The sequence below is a fragment of the Onthophagus taurus genome, chromosome 5, assembly GCF_036711975.1.
Source record: "Onthophagus taurus isolate NC chromosome 5, IU_Otau_3.0, whole genome shotgun sequence".
NCBI lineage: Eukaryota > Metazoa > Arthropoda > Insecta > Coleoptera > Scarabaeidae > Onthophagus > Onthophagus taurus.
The window spans coordinates 1,962,321-1,988,871 of NC_091970.1; the positions used below are offsets into that span (position 1 = coordinate 1,962,321).

The 26,551-nt window shown below is 32.7% G+C and overlaps 2 protein-coding genes across 4 annotated transcripts in view; one reads left to right on the forward strand and one right to left on the reverse strand.

Annotated features, from left to right (window-relative positions):
• LOC111422295 (synaptotagmin-15-like) overlaps positions 1 to 26,551 on the forward strand; it is a 75,887-nt gene that overhangs the window by 25,740 nt on the left and 23,596 nt on the right. For all 3 annotated transcript variants that reach the window (XM_071196158.1, XM_071196159.1, XM_071196157.1), the window contains exons 3-9: positions 3,454 to 3,724; positions 3,779 to 3,947; positions 11,696 to 11,838; positions 12,010 to 12,220; positions 12,281 to 12,374; positions 12,733 to 12,894; positions 12,950 to 13,057. In XM_071196158.1, coding sequence (XP_071052259.1) covers positions 3,562 to 3,724; positions 3,779 to 3,947; positions 11,696 to 11,838; positions 12,010 to 12,220; positions 12,281 to 12,374; positions 12,733 to 12,894; positions 12,950 to 13,057 — 1,050 coding nt within the window. In that variant the 5' untranslated portion in view covers positions 3,454 to 3,561. The remainder of the gene's footprint in view (positions 1 to 3,453; positions 3,725 to 3,778; positions 3,948 to 11,695; positions 11,839 to 12,009; positions 12,221 to 12,280; positions 12,375 to 12,732; positions 12,895 to 12,949; positions 13,058 to 26,551) is intronic.
• Positions 1 to 26,551, reverse strand: part of LOC111419379 (26S proteasome regulatory subunit Rpt1) — a 79,438-nt gene that overhangs the window by 11,530 nt on the left and 41,357 nt on the right. The window lies entirely within an intron of this gene.

The window sequence follows — 26,551 nt, forward strand, 5'->3', positions numbered from 1 at the left end:
AATATTGCTCTCTTTCATTTTTGCTCTTAGATGCGTCAATATCGAGAAAAATACAAATATTTGATGAATTTGTTGCTTTTTCAAGTAGTTAATGGTAAGACTCTGGAAATGGAGAATGTTCCAAAAAAGCTTTTGGAACAATAATTGTAGCACATTTTATTGTTAACAATATTGCTCTCTTTCATTTTTGCTCTTAGATGCGTCAATATCGAGAAAAATGCAAATATTTGATGAATTTGTTGCTTTTTCAAGTAGTTAATGGTAAGACTCTGGAAATGGAGAATGTTACAAAAAAACTTTTGGAACAATAGTTGTAGCAAATTTTATTGTTAACAATATTGCTCTCTTTCATTTTTGCTCTTAGATGCGTCAATATCGAGAAAAATGCGAAAATTTGATGAATTTGTTGCTTTTTCAAGTAGTTAATGGTAAAACTCTAGAAATGGAGAATGTTATAAAAAAACTTTTGGAACAATAGTTGTAGCAAATTTTATTGTTAACAATATTGCTCTCTTTCATTTTTGCTCTTAGATACGTCAATATCGAGAAAAATGCAAAAATATGAAAATTTGATGAATTTGTCGCTTTTTCAAGTAGTTAATGGTAAGACTCTGGAAATGGAGAATGTTACAAAAAAACTTTTGGAACAATAGTTGTAGCAAATTTCATTGTTAACAATATCGCTCTCTTTCATTTTTGCTCTCAGATGCGTCAATATCGAGAAAAATGCAAAAATATGAAAATTTGATGAATTTGTTGCCTTTTCAAGTAGTTAATGGTAAAACTCTGGAAATGGAGAATGTTACAAAAAAACTTTTGGAACAATAGTTGTAGCAAATTTTATTGTTAACAATATTGCTCTCTTTCATTTTTGCTCTTAGATGCGTCAATATCGAGAAAAATGCAAAAATTTGATGAATTTGTTGCTTTTTCAAGTAGTTAATGGTAAAACTCTGGAAATGGAGAATGTTACAAAAAAACTTTTGGAACAATAGTTATAGCAAATTTTATTCTTAACTATATTGCTCTGTTGTACTTTTGCTCTTAGATGCGTCAATATCGAGAAAAATGCAAAAATACGAAAATTTGATGAATTTGTTGCTTTTTCAAGTAGTTAATGGTAAGACTCTGGAAATGGAGAATGTTACAAAAAAACTTTTGGAACAATAGTTGTAGCAAATTTTATTGTTAACAATATTGCTCTCTTTCATTTTTGCTCTTAAATGCGTCAATATCGAAAAAAATGCAAAAATATGAAAATTTGATGAATTTGTTGCTTTTTCAAATAGTTAATGGTAAGACTCTGGAAACGGAACATAATACAAAAAAACTTTTGGAACAATAGTTGTAGCAAATTTTATTGTTAACAATATTGCTCTCTTTGTCAAATTCTGAGTGGTACTGCATTCAATAAGCAGTGTAATTTTAATTTCTATTTAATTATATGTAGATAAGCACATACACTCTATATCGTTCCTGCCACTTCTAGAAATACTAAAATATGAGATGCTGCGTTTTGCAAACACACAACTTATAGAATATCGAAAAATAAAATAAAATAAAAATAAAATAAAATTTTTACACGAATCGTCATCATTTTGTCTCTAGTTTTAGTGATTAACGTTATGCCACGACTTACAGAAACACCCTGTATAATAGTAAAACGTAACGAGTGACCAAGCGGCCAAATTTAAGTATCAAATTTCTAAATTGGCTAAAATAATCAGCATAGTAGATGGCAGCATCTAGCCAAGTTATAGTCAGAGAAGAATACCAAGTGGAACATGTAGTAAGATGGATCCGGACGTGGAAAAGATTTTGGAATGAACATGTGTTACAGATGGGGAATGATAGATTGGTAAAAAATGGAAACCCAGAGTCCAAACGACCTCTAGGAACCGCCGCTCAGGCGATGGAAGGATAGTTGGAGTTCAATATCTCAGGAATGAGAAGGAGAGGAGGAGGAGTAAGATGGGTGAAACAAGATATTAGCTTTCGCAGAGAAGAAGAAGGAGAATATTTTGCATTTATGCTTTTATACCAATATTAAAAGTGGACTCTCATTAACGAGCCAGAAAAGTTTATGAGATTATTTTTTTATAATTTCTTGCTTTGGCTGTGTTTTGTTTCTTCGGAATAAAGTTATATATGCTGTGTAGAAACGGAGAATATACATATAAATTAATGTGGAAGAGATAAGATTCACTTATGAACAATTTCTTTGATTTCTTTGACTCTTCGAAAATAGTTTGGTCCAGTTTTCTATTGGATTTAAGGCCAATTGTAACTTATTTGCTGCAACTACTTCATTTTCTGCACCGGCCAAGATCGCTGTGTCATCTGCGAATGTAGTTAAAGTTTCTGGTAAATACCTGAGGAAGGTCGAATGTGTAGAGGATATTTTATTTAATTTAGTTTTATCACTAGGAATTCTATTGGTTTGCCATTTCTTTCTTGCTTTCCGTTTTTCTGCAATTTTGTCTTTAATGAATTTATGATTAATATTAGAGTTAGGTTGCCATTAGCAGTTTGAACTTTTACCACTGTAGTTTGGTGTTGTTCAGTACTAATTGTATTGTTCAAATATTGGATATTTGTCAACATTTATGATATTCAGACTTCATCCGAAATCAATAAACAATGTCAAACTTTTTTCGCCAATTTAAAATATTTTTACAACAAATTTTTATTTAGTAATCACATTTTAAAATTAAACTTTTCCTATTAATAATAATAAATCTCGTAAAATATATTCAAATTGAATTTCGCAATCAACTTTGAAAAGCCGAAAATTTCCAATTCTAAAACAATAGCTTTTAAAGTTAATTAGATCTCGCAACGAGGTTATGTAACAATTAGAGCACGTAATTTAATATATTCTAATAAGAATATAATTATTTATAGTCAGAGACAATTTTGCGTAATTCAACAATTCTCCTCCACACAGATTAACTTCAATTTCCTGTTGTGACAATCTAAATCTTTAAATGCAGAAAGTGCGGTTGCTTTTCTTTAGATTATTCTCTACTCGATTAGTTATGGACACCGACGACGACGTGGTACACGTTAAAAAATCCTACTTTCTAATTCAAGTCTAGTTAATGTTATTATCTTCATAAAACGGGAGCAGAGATCCCATTTCAACATGATTTTCTATAAGAAAACATTTTCGATTTATCTTATTAATGAAATTTTTCCTCATGGACATTTTTAACACTTAATTCCTCGTTTCAAGAGGGTTGTTGTAACTTGAAACTGAATATTCATAACGAATTTAACCTTGAAACGCCAAAGATGACGATTATCGATTATGACCTATAATTAAATATGTCTCTTAACGATGTTCAACCTAAATATTCGAGTGGAACTTGTTTGTTATTTGTTATTAATCAAGTATAGAAAATTGTATCTGGTTGATAATAGCTCACGTTGAATCTAATTAATTTGTTACAGAGTTTCTAATTTCAACGTATCAAGATGTAAACTAGATGGGCTTAGTTCAACGTGATGAACCGAACTTGGATAAATTGAAGTTGAACCCGATCAATTCATCTAATAAAGATGCTTTCGGATGGATTTACGAGGGATTCGTTGAAAAGGAAATTGAACAAAACGAATTTGTTTAATTTTTTTTATGGAAAGGAAATTGAAAAAATGGTGGTTAGCACGAAAAATTATCCTGATGATTTTATTCGAAGCGAACAAACTAAACCGAAATATCAAGGTAATTTATTTAATAATTTATTGTTAAGCAAATTTGTTAATATTATTTTTTTAGATGTTTTTTTACCGATAATTTTGGCTTGCGTTGGGTTATTATTTGTAATAATAATTCTTGCGGTGTTTTTTACGTGGAAAAGAAAACGAAATAAACCTTTATCTCAACAAAATAAACCTTCCGGGATTGTTGTTTATCCTTTTCATCAAGGAAATCCTCCACAATTTCTGTAAGTAATTGAAAGTTAAAATTGAAAGTGAATAACATGAATTAAGAATCGTTTATTTATTACTTCGCCGAGGTCGCTTGCGGGCGAGGCGCTGGAATTGCCACATTATTATGAGTACTAACTTGAACTCATTGAGATTTAGCATTTAGAAGCTATAAATCAGTTTAGCAATGAGAAATCGTTTAGCCTCATTTCGCCGAGGTCGCTTGCGGGCGAGGCAGTAGAGCTGATATAGCTCCTAAATGCAAAGTCTCATTGAGTTCAGATTTGTATTCTCAATGTGTTAGTTCTATATATGTAGATGATATCACTTATTTGATGTTTTTTAGAGCAACCTAAGCCATAAAACTTTAATTTGTCCTCACCTCACCGAGGTCGCTTGCGGGCGAGGCAGTAGAGCTGATATCATAGCTCCTAAATGCAAAATCTGATTGAATTCAGTCAGGTTTATATTCATAATATGTCAGTTCCGGTGCCTCGCGCGCAAGCTACCTCGGCGATAGTAGAAGATATCACTTATTTGATGTCTTTTAGAGCAACCCAACCCATAAAACTTTAATTTTGTCCTCACCTCGCCGAGGTCGCTTGCGGGCGAGGCAGTAGAGCTGATATCATAGTTCCTAAATGCAAAATCTCATTGAATTCAGTAAGGTTTATATTCATAATATGTCAGTTCCGGTGCCTCGCGCGCAAGCTACATCAGCGATAGTAGAAGATATCACTTATTTGATGTTTTTTAGAGCAACCCAAGCCATAAAACTTTAATTTTGTCCTCACCTCGCCGAGGTCGCTTGCGGGCGAGACAGTAGAGCTGATATCATAGCTCCTAAATGCAAAATGTGATTGAATTTAGTCAGGTTTATATTCATAATATGTCAGTTCCGGTGCCTCGCGCGCAAGCCACCTCGGCGATAGTAGAAGATATCACTTATTTGATGTTTTTTAGAGCAACCCAAGCCATAAAACTTTAATTTTGTCCTCACCTCGCCGAGGTCGCTTGCAGGCGAGGCAGTAGAGCTGATATCATAGCTCCTAAATGCAAAATCTCATTGAATTCAGTAAGGTTTATATTCATAATATGTCAGTTCCGGTGCCTCGCGCGCAAGCTACCTCGGCGATAGTAGAAGATATCACTTATTTGATGTTTTTTAGAGCAAGCCAAGCCATAAAACTTTAATTTTGTCCTCACCTCGCCGAGGTCGCTTGCGGGCGAGGCAGTAGAGCTGATATAGCTCCTAAATGCAAAGTCTCATTGAGTACAGATTTGTATTTTCAATGTGTTAGTTCTATATATGTAGATGATATCACTTATTTGATGTTTTTTAGAGCAACCTAAGCCATAAAACTTTAATTTTGTCCTCACCTCGCCGAGGTCGCTTGCGGGCGAGGCAGTAGAGCTGATATCATAGTTCCTAAATGCAAAATCTCATTGAATTCAGTAAGGTTTATATTCATAATATGTCAGTTCCGGTGCCTCGCGCGCAAGCTACATCGGCGATAATAGAAGATATCACTTATTTGATGTTTTTTAGAGCAACCCAAGCCATAAAACTTTAATTTTGTCCTCACCTCGCCGAGGTCGCTTGCGGGCGAGGCAGTAGAGCTGATATCATAGCTCCTAAATGCAAAATCTCATTGAATTCAGTAAGGTTTATATTCATAATATGTCAGTTCCGGTGCCTCGTGCGCAAGCTACCTCGGCGATAGTAGAAGATATCACTTATTTGATGTCTTTTAGAGCAACCCAAGCCACAAAACTTTAATTTTGTCCTCACCTCGCCGAGGTCGCTTGCGGGCGAGGCAGTAGAGCTGATATCATAGCTCCTAAATGCAAAATGTGATTGAATTTAGTCAGGTTTATATTCATAACATGTCAGTTCCGGTGCCTCGCGCGCAAGCTACTTCGGCGATAGTAGAAGATATCACTTATTTGATGTTTTTTAGAGCAACCCAAGCCATAAAACTTTAATTTTGTCCTCACCTCGCCGAGGTCGCTTGCGGGCGAGGCAGTAGAGCTGATATCATAGCTCCTAAATGCAAAATGTGATTGAATTTAGTCAGGTTTATATTCATAATATGTCAGTTCCGGTGCCTCGCGCGCAAGCTACCTCGGCGATAGTAGAAGATATCACTTATTTGATGTTTTTTAGAGCAACCCAAGCCATAAAACTTTAATTTTGTCCTCACCTCGCCGAGGTCGCTTGCGGGCGAGGCAGTAGAGCTGATATCATAGCTCCTAAATGCAAAATCTCATTGAATTCAGTAAGGTTTATATTCATAATATGTCAGTTCCGGTGCCTCGCAAGCTACCTCGGCGATAGTAGATGATACTGTAGGAATTGTAGTTTTTATTTATTATTAGTAGTTGGTAGTTTTTATAATAGAGGGCGCGGAGAAGTAAGGTTGTGTTTATTAACAGTAAAAGTGTGACAAGGGAGAGAGATCGCCAACTCTACCTTATTAAATTGCACCTTGCGTACAACGCCATCCGATGTCACCGCAGAGTACTAATCATAGATTAAAACCAACTTCGACTAGGATAATGGTGTAAAACTGGGCTAACCAACGATCTGGCAACATTGTTTAACCAACGACGTTGCCAGATTGTTGGGGCTAACTTTAACCGCCAAATTTAAAAATAACACAATTAATATTGCTTTGAAAAAAGGAAATAAATATATTTTAAATGAAAGATCTAATTTCAACATAAATATTTGGTACGACTCGAAATCACTTCGAAAGTTTCTAGCTAGTGATAGTGCTACTATTAGTTCTAGTTTTAGTTCAATAAATAGAATAATGTTACATTTTGTTTACCCTAACAGTTTTTGTAGCGTCTTCCTGGATGGTAATGAAAAGAAATTTGATAAGAATTTTACCACTTTGTTTGTAAATGGAAAGAGCCTGCCTGCTAAAGAAATTTCTAGTTTCTTTATTCAAATATTTGAGGTTCACCAATACCTGAGGATTTTTCCTCAATTGTATTAGCCTTATTATTCTGGCATTTTTCTTAGCGCGACACAACGCTTTTTTTACTCCAGTTAGGTTGCAATTGTTGCAGTTCTTTGTAAAAGGTAATTTCCTCCGTTTCTTATCTACAAAAATAAAGATAATTTTAAATAAGAATGATTCATCACTTAGGTGGATTCATTTCTAATGAAATAACAAAATTTTCCTCATAAAATGAGGTTGAAGCAACTTCGCAGCCTTGTTGTTTACTACATCCAGGATAGACTTGCATAACAGTTGAACTAGTTACACCAGGAAGTTTGTTGGGGGTACATATGTGGGGGTATAAATATATATATGACATGTCGGGATATAAACATATACATATAATATGGTATATATTGAATTATATAATTATGGATTATGAAACTAAATAATTAATTTCATACCTGAAGTATCTTCTATTGGTTGATCTTGTGGAGACAAAAAGCAATTATTTATAGTTTCTTCTTACAAATCTAAATGATTTAAAAAACAAACTTTTTATGCAAAATTTCATTTACCTAGTAAGCATAATGTAGCTAGCTTTTTCAATTTCTTCTCAACATATTTGCACATTGTTCCGAAATCGTTGGGGCAAACACAATAGTTATTTAGACGCTTATCATTAATTAATGCAAATAATTTTGAATTGTGTATTCCAAAGAGCCAAGCCATTCGAATAATAGGGTCGGTCGGAAAATAATATCTAGTCTATATCTAATTAATAATTTTTATAATTTACCTTTTAATGTCTATCATCGCAAGATGGTACACAGCAAGGAATTTTTACACTTTTTTAAACTTAATTACAAAATTACACTCATAAATTACACTTATTAAAAAAATTAACTGATTTATCAATATCATTTATATTTGACATCACTTAATTTGACTTAATTAATCAAAGATTGAATACAAAAAAAAAGAAATGAAATATAAGCCACCTTAAAGGTTGTTTAAATTTGAATTTGTGTATAATTAGTTATCGACGGTGACATCGGATGGCGTTGACGACGAATCGCGTTACAATTTTCATTCATTTGAGTAAACGACAGATGAACGAAACGACCGACGGTTAATAAAAGATTTGTGAACTTTGAATAATAAGAACAACAGAATTGATTTTGTTAAATAAACCTTTAATATTGTTTTCTAAACAATCGGGCCTCATTTACCACCCCTAGACAACGAGAAAATCCTACAATATCATTTATTTCATGTCTTTTAGAGCAAACCATGCCATAAAACTTGCTGGTATTGTCATATTATGAATAGAAACATGATCTCAATAAGATTTTGTATTTAGGAGCTATGATATCAGCTCTACCATCTTGTCTGCAAGCGATCTCAGTAATATTATATGATATGGTTGATTTGAAGTATTAGAAAGTGAACCAAACGTAAAACGCTTGAATGAGAAATCGTTTATCCTCACTTCGCCGAGGTCGCTTGCGGGGTAGTGGAGCTGATATCATAATTTCTGAATGCAAAATCTCATTGAGTTCAGATTTGTATTCTCAATGATAGTATTTTAGAACAACCCAAGCCATAAAACTTTAATTTGTCTTCACTTTGCCGAGGTCGCTTGCGGGCGAGGCAGTAAAGCTGATATTATAGTTTCTAAAAGCAAAATCTCATAGAGTTCAGACAGGTTTATATTTATAATATGTCAGTTCCGGTGCCTCGCTCGCAAGCGACCTCGGCGATAGTAGATGATATTATTTATTTGATGTCTTTGAAAGTGAGGACAAATTAAAGTTTTATAGAGCAAGTTTTATATCAAATAAATGATATCATCTACTATCGCCGAGGTCGCTTGCGGGCGAGGCGCTGGAACGAACACATTGAGAATACAAATCTGAACTCAATGAGATTTTGTATTTAGGAGCTCTACTGCCTCGCCCGCAAGCGACCTCGGCGAAGTGAGGACATATTAAAGTTATATGGCTTGGTTATGGCTTAATACCATATCAACACAAAACGGTGTTGCTAAATAATCTATTTTGCGATAATCAGTTTATTTTAGAGATGAACCTAAGTGGTTGCAGAATATAAAGTGCTAAATAAGATTATCAGTCAAACAATGGAATAGATTTGGGTTGCATTTAAGGCTGCTGAGAGTTCTGTTGTTGTTAGTACAGTATCTCAAAAATCAAGCGAATCGCAAAACATTTTTTTCGAAAACTGCTATTAAAAGTTGACTTTTGCATAATATTTAACGACCGTCAAAACGATAGTTTTTTGTCGACAGGGCGTAATAGTTATTTATATTACAAGTGGGCTAGAAACATAATTACTGTACGAGTGTGGAGAATTATGCTCTAGCTCACGTGTGATATACAACATTTTATCTACGACTGCTAATCAATGACATTAATTCAACGACTAAAATCAATTTCTTTAAAAAAGGTCTATTTTGATATTTATAAAAATATTTTGAAATGATTGTTGACAATTTTGAATTAATGTCAGTTTCAATAACATGTTTACTCATCTGGAATAATAATAATATTTATAATAAGTAGTATTGTTTCTCTTTAAATAGGTATCACTTTTCTTTTGTATTGTTGCTCGTTTCAATAAATTAAGTCTGTTTTGATTGGACTAAAAATACGTTACGTAATGAAACCAGTGCGGTAATGAACTTCATTATGGAACCTGAAATCACCTCAAATGAGTGTGGTAATGCTGACTTATCCAAGCAGTCGTAGATAAGTCTTTTTTGTAATTCGCGACGGTAATGAAAGCTATTACAGTACTAAACGAGTACTGTAATGAGATTTTAGTAACATTTTATGGAACCAGTTCAAGTTGGTGACATTAGGTCAATGTGACAAAGTTTATCTATGGATGTTTAAACACGTTCTTAGTATCGAATACAAGGTCCACAATGATGAGGACATTGAAGTCTGAGCAATTTCCCTACATTGTCAAAATTTATTTTATTTTTGTTATTTTTATTTTCGCGAGGGTTATAAAAATTAAAGAGTTCGATAAAAGGAAATTATGTTCACTTAACTTGTTTCCGGAGGTGTGACATGTCAGTTAAAGATGATAGGTTGACCTTGGTCTTGCGGGATGGATGTTCTTCGGTGTTAGAAGTTTAGGATTCTCGGGAAATTTAGTTCTCGGGAACAGGATGGAACATTGGACTCGATCTCAGGTATGGTTTCGATTTCTTCGAAGATAATTTAGAAACACTTGTTTACTTTTACTAGATAAAAGTAAATTGAGTTGTCAAAAAAAAATTCTAAGTTCAAACTTAGGTTAGAAATTTTTTGGTTAAATTGACGTAGATTCGACAACGCTTCGCTCTAGCCAAAATTGAACTCTCCCGGTGTCAAATTTGCGCGGCCTTATATTCCCTTTTTGGACAAAGGCTTCTTGGATATCCGAATTTGATCGCCTCAGTTTGAATCTGGGCTCTCTGATTGGTTGACAAAATGGCGGGAATTATAAATTACACAGGTTAGCCAAAATGATTGAATTTTTTAAAGAAATTAACTATCAACTTTGAAAATATTCGAAATTATTAATAAACTTTAAATTTGATTAAGATTTTGTAATTTTGTAGCTAATGTTTGGTTCTTTTAGATAATCGCGCTTTTGGGTGTCAAATTCCTTCGAGAAATTCGTAATTTGATGTTAAAGTTTGGAAAGAAAAAAAAATGGAATTTAAATGTATAAAATGATTCAGAAATGGATGAAATTGCGGCCTAAGGGCTAAATCGACACGATCTATCGATCTCGCATGGTTTTAGAATCGAAAATCGTCTGAAAAGTCGCCAAAATCAATACCTGTCAAAATGTAAATGTCAAAATTTGAAGGTCATAGACTTCAATGAATTACCTTTTTCTTGCATATCTTCCTAATTTTTCTTAAAACGAAAATCATAATAAAACTAACTACTTATAGTCTAATCCAAAATAGTAAATTTCTTAAATTTAATTAGTCTTTTTTCGGAAACAGGGATTTTATTACAATACTATTACGTCTAGAACGAAAACGATTTTTACGTCCAGCTTCGACAATCAAAGAATTTGATTTCATATTTAACAGCAAATTTATACAAGTTGACGTGACGTTAAGTTTTTGACATAACATTAAACGAATTTTAAATGTCATTAATGTTATTAGTTATTATACAGAATTTGGTCGTTTTATTAATTTATAAACTTTAAAACACGCAGTTTTCGAAAAAATGTTGTTTGATACACAACAGCGAAATTCTTTTGCATTCTCGAACAATTTTCAACAACTTTTGTTCTCGAAAGTGTCATTTCGCTATCTTGTATCAACATTAAAGTCGTCATACTCCCCAGAAAATGATAATATCTCAGCTCCTGAAATGTAATTCAATGAATTTTTTAAACGAAGGATATTAGAAGTCTATATTATTTTAACATAAAATCATAATAATATAATAATTCGGGTGGTTGTGATAACTCCGCGTTCTTGTATGTTTATAAACATGATTTTTACCTTCTTTTAATACTCAGCTTTGTGGTCGACGTGGTTATAAGAGCACAAAATCAAATAAACATTAATAAATTACTTAATCGTAATTAAGTACAAAAAACTTATATTTTATATTCATTATCCAAACGGAAATGAATTAAAGAAAGTTAGCTAAACACCTACATTTTAATTTTTTAGCTTTCACTTAATACGAAATGCAAAAAAATAATAAAATAATTTGATAAAAAAAGTTAAAAATACGGAATTCCTGATATTATTATTTCTAAATTTCTTTTAGCACAAAAGATATCCACTTTAGCCTTCCACCGTTAAGAAGTTCTTCATTGGGCGAACTTCAAGATAGCGATCACGGCGAATCAGACGTTGAAACGGAATCGTTGTTATTACCAGCGAGTTGTAATCAAAGATCGAATTCCTTCAGTGAGTATTTCAAACTTGAAAAAGTATCTTTAATTCATTAAAAATTTCTCCGCCCTAAATCTATAAATAAAAAAGGAAATTAAATTAAATGTATTCGAAGAAATCCTCTCATTGTCAGTGAAAGTTTTCAAAGAATTTGATTCATAAATTTATTTAAATTAATTTGTTTAGGTTGTTATGGTTTGGGAGTTATTGAACCATCTCTTTATAAAAGCACTTTGGATTTAGATGAGATCCAATGGCCTGAGGGTCACATTGGGTGTCTTTGGTTCTCGTTACGATATGAACCATCAACTGAAAAACTTTTGGTGTCTCTTTTGAAGGCGAAAAATTTACCGTCGAGAAGCTTGGGGACGGTGAATAGTTGCGATCCTTTTGTTAGGTACGAAAAATACAAAGTTTAACTTGTGACGTAATTAAAATAAAAAATTTTATTAATTAGGTTGCGACTTTTACCAGATGAACGAAGATATCTTCAATCGAAACAAAAAAAGAAAACTTGTAATCCATATTTTGACGAAACTTTAGTTTTTCAAGTAAGTAACAAAGTTTTTTTATGTTTATGTGAGAATTTTTTTAACTAAAAGTATCTTACATAGAGAATTTCTCACATAATTTTTTTTAACACGCAACAAAGATATTATGCAAATTATTATTATTCTCGTCTACTTTTATATTATACTTTTATGCAGTTTTATTATACACCTTTTATAGTTTTGAAACGATAACAACGTCGCGTTTGGGTTTAAATTTAAGCGAAAATCGATTTCAGATCCGGTCGCTCCTCGTAAATCTCCCCACTTTTATATCTTTTTCCTTTTTTTTTTTTAATACTTTATTCCCCTATTTCTTTCCACTTTACTTCTTCTAGATGCTAAGTTAGTGTATATTAAGGTTTCAGCCAAGGACATGTCCGATCACATCCTAAAGCTGACAGTAATCGATGCTGGAAGGACAAAGAGAAAAGCGGAAATCGGCCACATTTTGTTTCCGTTGAAAGATCTTGAAATTGGTGACGGAAACGAACAGCAATTATTCAAAATTGATTTAGAGAAAGTAAATTTTGATTTATAATTAAATCCAATTGGTTAATAAAATTTAATGTTAACAGGAAATTCAAGAAAATCAATCGGATCTTGGGGAATTGCTAATTTCTTTGGTTTATAATGAAAATTTGAATCGATTAACCGCAACTGTCATTGATGCAAGACGATTAAAGGTAAGTGAATTAATTAATTTTTTTAATTAATTCAATTTTAAAAATTATAGTTTACTATCGCATCGATTTTTCATTTGATTGATGCATATTTTTAAATTTGCTATTGTTTGATAGATGTCGCAACAACCTTAAACTTTTCTTCAATTAATGCATTTCCATGCTTTATTCACACAAAGTTACATAAAATTTGCTCTAAAATTAATTTCTAAGAATATAAGTATGAAAATTTCCCAAAGTGTTAATAAAAGTGTCCTCTTTCCAATAAACCAACCCGTTTTGAAAAATAACTTTTAGTTTTTGAAAAAACAATATTTGAAATTTTGAGAATGACTTTTTTTAGCTATTTCAAAAATAAATTCTGGGGCAATCAAATTTTGTTCTGGGCTTAAATATCGTCTTCTATTTGCTGGTTCCAGTAAATTAGCAGCTGGTATGTATCGGTTTTATCGATTTATTCATTCTTGACATTAAAATACTTTTAATTGTGTCCTGCTCATCTTGAAGTATCGATGTTGATAATAATTGTCGTGATACAGCAGCTTCTATTTCCAAAAAGGCATCGAAAACCTTTGATATTGTAGGAGCATTTGCTTCAAAATATTTAATCCAAGTCCTAGATTTAATCCAAGATTTTAAGCGCTCTCATTAGCTAAGAATTGGATACATTTATGTATCGGATAAATTTATCAGGAGGTGATAAAAGTGGGCCTTAAACTTATTAGTCCAGATGTGAGGTTAGAAGTTTAGTGAAAAATGGTGTTGTTGAATTTTGTTGTTCAAAAAGGTATCTCTTTGATAAATGGTTATTAGGTGTGATTATTACAGATCATTTTAAAGAAAAAACTTTGAGCTTTAATTTAGAACAAGTTTCATTCCTTAATTTCAATAAACACGGCTTCCAGGAATTTTTAAATTAGCATCTTTTTTGACACTTTTAGGTTATACGAAAATGTAAGTTTTGTTTCAACATTTTTTTTCTCAATATTTTTCTAATCCAACCCAACAATTATTATACATCATTTTAAAGAGAAAGCTTTGAGCTTTAATTTAGAACAAGTCTCATTAATTAATATCAATAAATACGGCTTCTAAGAATTTTTAAATTAACATCTTTTTTGACACTTTTAGGTTATACGAAAATGTAAGTTTTGTTTCAATATTTTTTTCTCAATATTTTTCCAATCCAACCCAACAATTATTATACATCATTTTAAAGAGAAAGCTTTGAGCTTTAATTTAGAACAAGTCTCATTCCTTAATTTTAAAAAATACGGCTACCAGGAATTTTTAAGTTAGCATCTTTTTTGACACTTTTAGGTTATATGAAAATGTAAGTTTTGTTTCAACATTTTTTTTCTCAATATTTTTCCAATCCAACCCAACAATTATTATACATCATTATAAAGAGAAAGCTTTGAGCTTTAATTTAGAATAAATCTCATTTCTTAATTTCAATAAATACGGCTTCCAGGAATTTTTAAATTAGCATCTTTTTTGACACTTTTAGGTTATACGAAAATGTAAGTTTTGTTTCAACATTTTTTTTCTCTATATTTTTCCAATCCAACCCAACAATTATTATACATCATTTTAAAGAGAAAGCTTTGAGCTTTAATTTAAAATAAGTTTCATTCTTTAATTTCAATAAATACGGCTTCCAGGAATTTTTAAATTAGCATCTTTTTTGACACTTTTAGGTTATACGAAAATGTAAGTTTTGTTTCAACATTTTTTTTCTTAATATTTTTCCAATCCAACCCAACGATTATTATACATCATTTTAAAGAGAAAGCTTTGAGCTTTAATTTAGAATAAGTCTCATTTCTTAATTTCAATAAATACGGCTTCCAGGAATTTTTAAATTAGCATCTTTTTTGACACTTTTAGGTTATACGAAAATGTAAGTTTTGTTTCAACATTTTTTTCCTCAATATTTTTCCAATCCAACCCAACAATTATTAGACATCATTTTCAAGAGAAAGCTTTGAGCTTTAATTTAAAATAAGTTTCATTCCTTAATTTCAATAAACACGGCTTCCAGGAACTTTTAAATTAGCATCTTTTTAACATTTTTAGGTTATACGAAAATGTAAGTTTTATTTCAACATTTTTTTTGCTCTATATTTTTCCAATCCAACCCAACAATTATTATACATCATTTTAAAGAGAAAGCTTTGAGCTTTAATTTAAAATAAGTTTCATTCTTTAATTTCAATAAATACGGCTTCCAGGAATTTTTAAATTAGCATCTTTTTTGACACTTTTAGGTTATACGAAAATGTAAGTTTTGTTTCAACATTTTTTTTCTCAATATTTTTCTAATCCAACCCAACAATTATTATACATCATTTTAAAGAGAAAGCTTTGAGCTTTAATTTAGAACAAGTGTTATTCCTTAATTTCAATAAATACGGCTTTTAGGAATTTTTAAATTAGCATCTTTTTTGACACTTTTAGGTTATACGAAAATGTAAGTTTTGTTTCAACATTTTTTTTCTCAACATTTTTCTAATCCAACCCAACGATTATTATACATCATTTTAAAGAGAAAGCTTTGAGCTTTAATTTAGAACAAGTGTTATTCGTTAATTTCAATAAACACGGCTTCCAGGAATTTTTAAATTAGCATCTTTTTTGACACTTTTAGGTTATACGAAAATGTAAGTTTTGTTTCAACATTTTTTTTCTCAATATTTTTCTAATCCAACCCAACAATTATTATACATCATTTTAAAGAGAAAGCTTTGAGCTTTAATTTAGAACAAGTGTTATTCCTTAATTTCAATAAATACGGCTTCCAGGAATTTTTAAATTAACATCTTTTTGGCACTTTTAGGTTATACGAAAATGTAAGTTTTGTTTCAACATTTTTTTTCTCAATATTTTTCTAATCCAACCCAACGATTATTATAGATCATTTTAAAGAGAAAGCTTTGAGCTTTAATTTAGAATATGTTTCATTCCTTAATTTCAATAAACACGGCTTCCAGGAACTTTTAAATTAGCATCTTTTTAACATTTTTAGGTTATACGAAAATGTAAGTTTTGTTTCAACATTTTTTTTCTTAATATTTTTCCAATCCAACCCAACGATTATTATACATCATTTTAAAGAGAAAGCTTTGAGCTTTAATTTAGAACAAGTCTCATTCCTTAATTTCAATAAATACGGCTTTTAGGAATTTTTAAATTAGCGTCTTTTTTGACACTTTTAGGTTATACGAAAATGTAAGTTTTATTTCAACATTTTTTTTCTCAATATTTTTCCAATCCAACCCAACAATTATTATACATCATTTTAAAGAGAAAGCTTTGAGCTTTAATTTAGAACAAGTGTTATTCCTTAATTTCAATAAATACGGCTTTTAGGAATTTTTAAATTAGCATCTTTTTTGACACTTTTAGGTTATACGAAAATGTAAGTTTTGTTTCAACATTTTTTTTCTCAACATTTTTCTAATCCAACCCAACGATTATTATACATCATTTTAAAGAGAAAGCTTTGAGCTTTAATTTAGAACAAGTGTTATTCCTTAATTTCAATAAATACGGCTTTTAGGAATTTTTAAATTAGCATCTTTTTTGACACTTTTAGGTTATACGAAAATGTAAGTTTTGTTTCAACATTTTTTTTCTCAACATTTTTCTAATCCAACCCAACGATTATTATAGATCATTTTAAAGAGAAAGCTTTGAGCTTTAATTTAGAACAAGTGTTATTCCTTAATTTCAATAAATACGGCTTTTAGGAATTTTTAAATTAGCATCTTTTTTGACACTTTTAGGTTATACGAAAATGTAAGTTTTGTTTCAACATTTTTTTTCTCAACATTTTTCTAATCCAACCCAACGATTATTATACATCATTTTAAAGAGAAAGCTTTGAGCTTTAATTTAGAACAAGTGTTATTCCTTAATTTCAATAAACACGGCTTCCAGGAATTTTTAAATTAGCATCCTTTTTGACACTTTTAGGTTGTACGAAAATGTAAGTTTTGTTTCAACATTTTTTTTCTTAATATTTTTCCAATCCAACCCAACGATTATTATACATCATTTTAAAGAGAATGCTTTGAGCTTTAATTTAGAATAAGTCTCATTCCTTAATTTCAATAAATACGGCTTCCAGGAATTTTTAAATTAGCATCTTTTTAACATTTTTAGGTTATACGAAAATGTAAGTTTTGTTTCAACATTTTTTTTCTCAACATTTTTCTAATCCAACCCAACGATTATTATACATCATTTTAAAGAGAAAGCTTTGAGCTTTAATTTAGAACAAGTGTTATTCCTTAATTTCAATAAACACGGCTTCCAGGAATTTTTAAATTAGCATCCTTTTTGACACTTTTAGGTTGTACGAAAATGTAAGTTTTGTTTCAACATTTTTTTTCTTAATATTTTTCCAATCCAACCCAACGATTATTATACATCATTTTAAAGAGAATGCTTTGAGCTTTAATTTAGAATAAGTCTCATTCCTTAATTTCAATAAATACGGCTTCCAGGAATTTTTAAATTAGCATCTTTTTAACATTTTTAGGTTATACGAAAATGTAAGTTTTGTTTCAACATTTTTTTTCTCAATATTTTTCCAATCCAACCCAACAATTATTATACATCATTTTAAAGAGAAAGCTTTGAGCTTCAATTTAAAATAAGTTTCATTTCTTAATTTCAATAAACACGGCTTCCAGGAATTTCTTTTTTGACACTTAAATTATGAGAAATGTTAGCTGAAATGTTATCTTATGCTCAATATGTTTTTTCTCAATATTTTATCAGCTTTTCGTCGTTCTGTAGCTACAGGTCTGATAAATAAATATTCAAATTATTTATTAATTTTGCCGCACGAAACTAAAAGAAAATATACGGGGTGTCCCGAAATTCTTCGTCAAGCGGGCACCGGGTGAGAGGACAACCCATACCTGTTCTTGTAAATAAGAAAAAAATTCTATGTCTTTTAGTTAAGTGGTAATAGACATTCTGTATATAGGTGCTCATCACCTTGAACTCCATCTGTTATTGACTCACAAACTTAATGATGAACATTTAAAAATTCACAATCAATACACAATGTCTTTTCTTCCCCATCTATAATTAAACGGATTTTGAAACCTTCATAAATTTTATTGAAAATTAAAAAATATTTTACTTAAAATTTATAAAGAAAGAACTTAACAATAATCGGAAATAACATTCCTAATATAAAAACAAATAAAACCGGTAAAAAATCAACTGAAAATCCCCTCCTTTTCGCAGTCATAATCGATGTTAATCGAATTTTAGCTTCAGAATACGGAGGATATCTCAAACAATTAAGCTTTTCCATTAAACCCCAATCGTTTTTGTTTAAAACTGATTTTTTATGCGTAAAAACATCAAAGGATCTTTTCCCGTGGTAATTTCCCATCCCGCTATTTCCAACTCCTCCGAATGGAAGATCTTCGCAAGCGATATGCATTAAAGTATCATTAACGGTAACACCTCCGCTTGAAGTCGAGTTTAAAATTAAATTAACAACTTTAGATTTTCTCGTGAAAATGTATAAAGCTTTCGGTTTTTCTTTGGAATTAACGAAATTTATCGCTTCTTTGATGTCTTTGATAACAACGATGGGTAATATTGGCCCCACAATTTCTTCTTGCATCACTTTATCGCTTGGATTAACATCCTTTAGGATTGTTAGGGAGATGTAAAGTTCGTCTCGGTCGGTTTCACCACCATAAACAATTTTTGATTGATCGATTAATGAAATTAATGAAATTAATCGATCGAAATTGTTTTTGTTGATTAATCTGCATAAATCTTTCGATTTTTTTGGGTCATCGCCATAAAATTCCTTGATTATTTTTGGGACTAATTTTATGAAATTTTCTTGGACCTCTTTTGTACATAAAATATAATCTGGTGCTACACAACTTTGTCCTAAATTAACTAATTTTCCCCAAATTACTCTTCGTACGGTTAAATTAATATCAGCTGAATTATCGATTATAACCGGAGATTTTCCACTTAATTCTAATGTTGTTGGTGTTAAATTTTCAGCGGCCGCTTTATGAACGATTTTTCCCTCATCACTCGTTCCCGTAAAGAAAATATAATCAAAATTTTCTTTTAAAATTTCTTCACCTTTAAAAACTTGATAACTTTTATCATCTAAATACTTTGGAATTGTTTTAATTAAAAATTTTTCCACAGCCGGTGTTAACTCTGATGGTTTTAAAATGACACAATTTCCGGCTGCTATAGCACCAGCTAAAGGTAATAAAATCGATTGTAACGGATAATTCCAAGCACCTAAAATAAGCACCACACCATAAGGATCGTTGTGAATTTCGACGCGATCCATTAAATTTACTAAAGACTTTGAAACACTTTCAACTTTAGTATACGATTTAAAATTGTTTAACAAATTGTTTACGTCGCTAATCAAAAATGTTATTTCGGTTGTAAAAGTTTCTTGTTTTGGTTTGTTTAAATCTTCGATTAAAGCTTGAACCATTTCTTGACTCGTTTCCAAGTACATTTTTTTTAACCTTTTTAATTGATCTTTTCGGAATAATAAATTTTTTGTTTTACCAGAGTTAAAAGCTTTTCTGGATGTTTCCATTATTTTAGTTGCCCTTAATGTTTCGTTTGATTTATTATCATTTAAATCTTCTAAAAGATTACTTTCTTTTTCCATTTCTATTGAAATGGTGTTTTCTTGGAGCATGTTCGTTGTTAAATGTTTAGTATCGTTACTCTAAAGGTTATTTTTAACGTAATAAATTTGATTTGTTATAAATTTTTGATTGAGGTCAACTGGTTTTTAGTTTTAATTGAATATGATTAGTTTACTCAGTTTAAAAGTAATCAATAACAAAGCGTTTAGCTGGATAATTATACTTTATTGTTAATGGTGTTTTTATAAACATTTTTTTATTTTCCGACAATGTTTTGATTCCTCTATTATTGATTTTTCTTCCAACGTTCTTTGTTAGATCCTAACAATGCTACTTTGTCACTGTAATTAGATTGTAACTTTTACTTAATAATTAAGTTTATTGCTACAAACTCAGCATTACATTCCACAAACAATTAAATTTTAACAATACTACCATTACATATATCACATTACAATACAATACATTTTATTTCCTATCCCACCCCTCCCCATCTCCTCCCCGCATCTCCCTACGCTGCCTTGTCGCCACCACCTCTGCCCTCTCCCCCAGCACCTGCTTCCAGCCGATCACCTCCTCTCTTAGCTCGTCACACTTCCTCAGTAGGTGCTCCAACGACTCCCACTCCCCCCCACGTAGCCTACATCCCCTCTCATCATCTCTCATCCAATACCTATTCGCTCTCTCCTCATTGCCGCATCTGAATCTTGCCACCATCCTCTTCCCCTCCTCATCCCCCTCCACCGACAGGTACTTCGGCAATCCCTCCGTTATTATTTCCTCGTACTTAGGGTTGTACCTGCTCTCCCTTATCTGCCCCCTTCTTTCTTGCCTCTGTACATCTCTATCCCTGCTCTCCAGCTCTTTCCACATCTCAATCCCTTTCCTCCTTCTATCATCTACCGCTTTCACTGAGTACCCCACCCTTCTGAAATATTCCTCCCTCCCTCGTTGCCCGTAACCCCCTTTCCCTGCCTTAATCTCTTTCCAGCACTCCCCCAAAATTTTACATTGAGACCTCCCTTCGACCCTCTCCTCAAAACGTACCGCCCTTTTACCCGCCTCCACTCTTAACTTATCAACCTTCACCTCTTCTCTGACTATGTACTCCGGCGTCTCTTTTGCCAACCCCAAAACCCATCTCCAATTCCTAGCCTGTACGCCTTCCAACAGCCCTTGCTCTTTCCACCCCCAACTCGAATATCATCTTCCTTTTTCCTATATCCCTTCCAAATAATCTCTCTCCCCACCCCCAGACCTGCTCCATCACCTTATTCGCCTTCTTGGCCATTGCCCTCACATGCGCGCCTTCCTTGTTGTCCTCTCTAAATCTGTACCCCAAATATGTGTACTCCCTCACCTCCTCTATCTCCTTCCCTTCCCACCTCCAATCTTCGCTCTTCCTTCTACCCCCTTTACAGAACTTCATAACCTTTGTCTTTCCTACATTCACCTCCAGAGCCTTCCCCCTAAAGTAACTCTCCAAACTCCGCATCATCGCCTTCATCTCCTTCGCCTCTCTCGCCACTACCACCAAATCGTCCGCGTAAGCCAGTGAATGCACCTTCCTCCTCCCTACAACCACACCTCCCATCTGCCCACCGGTCAATCTGTCTTCCATGTCTGCGGTATACAAGGCAAACAGAGCGGGACTAAGTGGACATCCCTGCCTCAAACCCCTCGTTGTCCAGAACCTATCCGTTAACTCGTCCCCCACCTTTACCCTAGCTATCGTCTCTGCGTATATCTCCCTCACCCTGTTTATTGTCCCACCAGTGATCCCTCTCCTCCTCATCTCCTCCCACAACTTCCCTCTATTCACCTTATCAAAAGCTGCCTTTAGATCTATGAATAGGGCGTAAAGCTTCCCTCCCTTCCCTTCCAGCTCTTTATCCACCAAGTGCTTCAATATGTACACGTTATCTATCGCGCCCCTTCCCTTTCTAAATCCTGCCTGTCCGTTCGGTAAGATCCCTTTCTCTTCCATCTCTTCCTCCAACCTCTGCAGCAGCGCCTTCGCATATATCTTGTACGCCGAGTCCATTAAGCTAATTCCCCTATAACTTTCCACTACTCCCTTCACTCCCTTCTTGTACAAGGGGCTTATTATCGCCGTCCTCCATCCAATCGGAAACCCTTCCCCTTCCCAAACTTTGTTCAGCGCTTCCAACAACTTTCCCCTCACTTCTCCCGTTGCCTCCAGCCATGCCTCATTCTGGACACCGTCCTCCCCTGGAGCCTTCCCCCTCTTTAGTCCCCCCAACGCCGCCTCCATTTGTTCCCCGGCCATCTCCTCTCCTCTCCGTCCCCCTATATCTACCTCCTCTACCCGCCTCTCCTCTTCCCCCTCCAGCAGACCCTTGAAGTAATCTCTCCACTCCGTCATTTGTATTTCACTGGTAATTTCCTCTCGTACCTTCCTTATTTTGTTTATATATTTCCAAACTTCACCCTCTTGTCTCACCCTTCTAATCTCTTCCGCCTCCCTCTCCCTCAATTCTTTCTTTTTTCTTTTGCATATCTCTTTATATCCCCTCAATGCTTCCCTATATTCTTCCACCCACGCCAACCCTCTCCGCCACTGTCTCAACTTCCTTCTCGCCTCTCTCTTCGCCCCCATGCACTCACCATCCCACCATTCGTTCCTGCCTAGCTTTGCACTGCCCCCTCGTACGTACTCTTTCTTCGATATCGCTTCCCCCACCACCCGCGCCAGCTCGTCCACCCCCCTAGACATCTCCACTCTCCGTCGCCACCCTTCCAACTTTTCCCTGAAGTGTTTCCGACCAGTCAGCCCTTATACTTTTTCTTTCCCGATTCAAACTCCCTCTCCCCCACGCGCCCCTTAGTACCAATTCCAGCGGTTGGTGATCCGATTCTACTGATTCTCCCACCCTGAAGCTTTCCACCCTATCCCACATCTCTTGGTCCACCACCACGTAATCAATTACCGACGCCCCCCTTGCCCCTGTATATGTGTACTCCCCTTCTTCTTCCTCCTCCTTATTGCCGTTCAGTATCTCCCATCCGTTCTTCTCCACCCACTGCAACAATTCTCTTCCTTCTCCATTCTGCACCTTATCCTTCGACCCTCGCCCCCTCTCCTCTCCCCATGTCCCCAGCCTTCCTCCCCCTTCCCCCACTCTCGCGTTGAAATCTCCTCCCATTATTAAATACCCCTCCTTCCCTTCTCCCACCATCCCTTCCCATTGATTCTTTGTCTCCTTCATAGATCTGCTGTACACCGTGACTATTTGCACCTTTTCCCTTCCCAGCCTGATTTCACCATCCCTTTTTTTCTCCACTCCGCCTCCATCTCGCTTTCCTCCACCCTCCCCCTGGTGATTCCAGTTATAATTCCACCACTCGCCCTCCCCTTCTTGCTCCTCCTTTCTGCATGGACGCAGTCCCATCTGTACCCCCCTGGCATTTTCCCCTTTATCCTCTCCCACCCCGAAAACTTTTACTTCTGCCAAGCTTATTTGTTTAACATCTTTGTGTTCTTTGGTGGGTTCTTTCGAACAAGTATACTGTCCAGAAACGATGTTCAGAAAAAGCATATTCCAAAAAAACTTTAGTTCTTCACAGTTTTGAGCAGAATATAGCTTAAATTGAAGTCGTAGATATCCAGAAAGTTTGAATATGTGATGGATTCCAAAAATATAGATTAAGTTAATTTGAAACTACAAAAAATTAAAAAAAAACAATATTATATTTCTTTATCTTTGTTGAGCTATATATACAGGGAGTGTATTCTAGTATCTTTTCTTTTAATTCTAAATATCAGGAAAGCTATTAAACTTAGACATATGACATACGTATTATTAATTAAAGGTAACTTGATAAGCAATTCAACTAGGACACAATATACAGGATGTTCCAATTAAAAAACTCAAGAAAAAGCAATTTGAAAAACATCAAAAGTAACTAAGTTTTATAAACATCCTGTATAGTGTATCTAATATCTTTGAATGCTATCATCTACCTACTGGCTTTGACTATATATTGTCTGACGTAGTTTCAAGAAAAAAATGTCGTTTTTAGCTTTAAGTGTATTTTCTATATGCATGATTCTGCTATGTATAGGTATGATGATATTTTCCTCACAATCTCTCATTTCCAGAATGGGAGACAACATAATTGACATCACATTTCTAACGCCTGCACAATTCTTACGTTAATATTTATAGAATTTATTTATACATTTTTAACAAAAAGTGAACGAATGAATAAATAATCGAAAATTGAATGAATTAATAAAAAAAATTGTTCCGCTCGATACGAATACTTAAATATTTAAAGATAATTATCTTTCACATAAGGAATTACCCCATTTCGGGGATTAAATATTCCTGGTAATAGTAAATGAAGTAAGTTTCAATTGGTATGTTTAACATAACCTACTTATTCTCCTGTTTAATTGATGACATAGTTTCCATTTATATTTAAAGTCGTTTTAAGATTCGAGGTTAATCATGTAATTATCACAAATGACAAAAAATTTTACATAAAGAAACATACCAAGATGGATTTACGTAATATGACAAACACATCTCATATTTTTCAAACAAACTGATTAATTAAATGAGTAAATATTTTGTTGGAGAATAATTAAACAAATATAACCTTTCAACATACATTTCTGCTTTTAGTTAATCATAATTAATTAAGCGCCCCAACTTTTTAATGGGAATATAAACTTTATTAATCTGTGGAGGATTATTTAATTAAAGCGTGCATGCAAAACTATACCACCACGACGGTTGAGTTAAATGTACTAAATCGAGTTCCATTTCCTGGAAAATGAGTTTAATTTACGGTCAATTTTCATTCTCATAACCTTCTCTGCCAATTTACTTAACAAAATGTGTCTTATTTTGAGATACTCTGTTATCTGGAATCTGTTTTACATTTGGGAAGATCTACAGTGTGTTAATTAATTATCGTACTTATTGCAATACATCACATGACTAAGCAACATTTTATCTACTAACACTAAATTAACTCCAGTTATAAAACTTTTATTATATGATAACTAACTTCAGGTTTAAAATGTTAACCTCAATTTTGACATATTTGTAATCTTCATTAAAAATCCTTTAAAATGAGTACAAACACGACATATTTATCTTCAATATTAATGAAGTTATGGTCAACTTCCGGTTAAGAATGTCAACGTCAATTTTGACATATTTGTAATCGTCGTGAAAAATCCTTTAAAATGAGTCCAAACATGATACGTTTAATTCTAATATTAATCGAGATATAAGCAACTTCCGGTTTGAAATGTCAATGTCATTTTGACATTTTCTTAATTTCTATAAAATGTCTAAAATCTGTCACAAAAACAAAAATATACTAAAAAAAATCAAAAATTTAGGTTGATATTAATATTTAAAAATTAAATTGCTATCTTCATTGTGGTTAACTTCAGGTTTAATGTTTTTTATTCTAACTTTTTTGTTTTTTGAGATAAGTGCGTCATCTTTGGACTCATTTTAAAGGTTTTTTAATGAAGATGACAAATATGTCAAAATTAACGTTGACGTTTCAAACCGGAAGTGATTGTATCTCCATTAATATTAAAGTTAAATATGTCGAGTTTGGACTCATTTTAAAGGATTTTTTATAAAGTTGACAAATATGTCAAAATTAAAAGTTGAAAGTTTGAACTTTTTGGTTTTTTGAGATAAATGCACCATGTTTGGACACATTTTAAAGGTTTTTTTAATAAAGAATACATCACGAAGTTGTCCATTTGTCTATTATATGAATAACTAACTTCAGGTTTGAAAAGACAACCTCAATTTTGACATATTTGTAATCTTCATTAAAAATCCTTTAAAATGAGTACAAACACGACATATTTATCTTCAATATTAATGAAGTTATGGTCAACTTCCGGTTAAGAATGTCAACGTTAATTTTGACATATTTGTGATGGTTGTGAAAAATCTTTTGAAATGAGTCCAAACATGATACGTTTAATTCCAATATTAATCGAGATATAAGCAACTTCCGGTTTGAAATGTCAACGTCATTTTGACATATTTTTAATTTTAACATATTTACAAAAACAAAAATATAATAAAAAAAAAATAAAAAATTAAAGTTGGTATTAAATTTAAAAATTAAATTGCTATCTTCATTGTTGCTAACTTCCGGTTTAATGTTTTTTATTCTAACTTTTTTGTTTTTTGAGATAAGCGCGTCATCTTTGGACTCATTTTAAAGGTCTTTTAATGAAGATGACAAATATGTCAAAATTGACGTTGACGTTTCAAACCGGAAGTGATTGTATCTGCATTAACATTAAAGTTAAATATGTCGAGTTTGGACTCATTTTAAAGGATTTTTTATAAAGTTGACAAATATGTCAAAATTAAAAGTTGAAAGTTCGAACTTTTTGGATTTTTTAGATAAATGCATCATGTTTGGACACATTTTAAAGGTTTTTTTAATATAGAATACATCATGAAAGAACACCACGAAGTTGTCCATTTGTCAATTATATGAATAACTAACTTCAAGTTTGAAAAGATAACCTCAATTTTGACATATTTGTAATCGTCATTAAAAATCCTTTAAAATGAGTACAAACACGACATATTTATCTTCAATATTAATGAAGTTATGGTCAACTTCCGGTTAAGAATGTCAACGTCAATTTTGACATATTTGTAATGGTTGTAAAAAATCCTTTGAAATGAGTCCAAACATGATACGTTTAATTCTAATATTACTCGAGATATAAGCAACTTCCGGTTTGAAATGTCAATGTCATTTTGACATTTTGTTAATTTTTATAAAATGTCTTAACATTTGT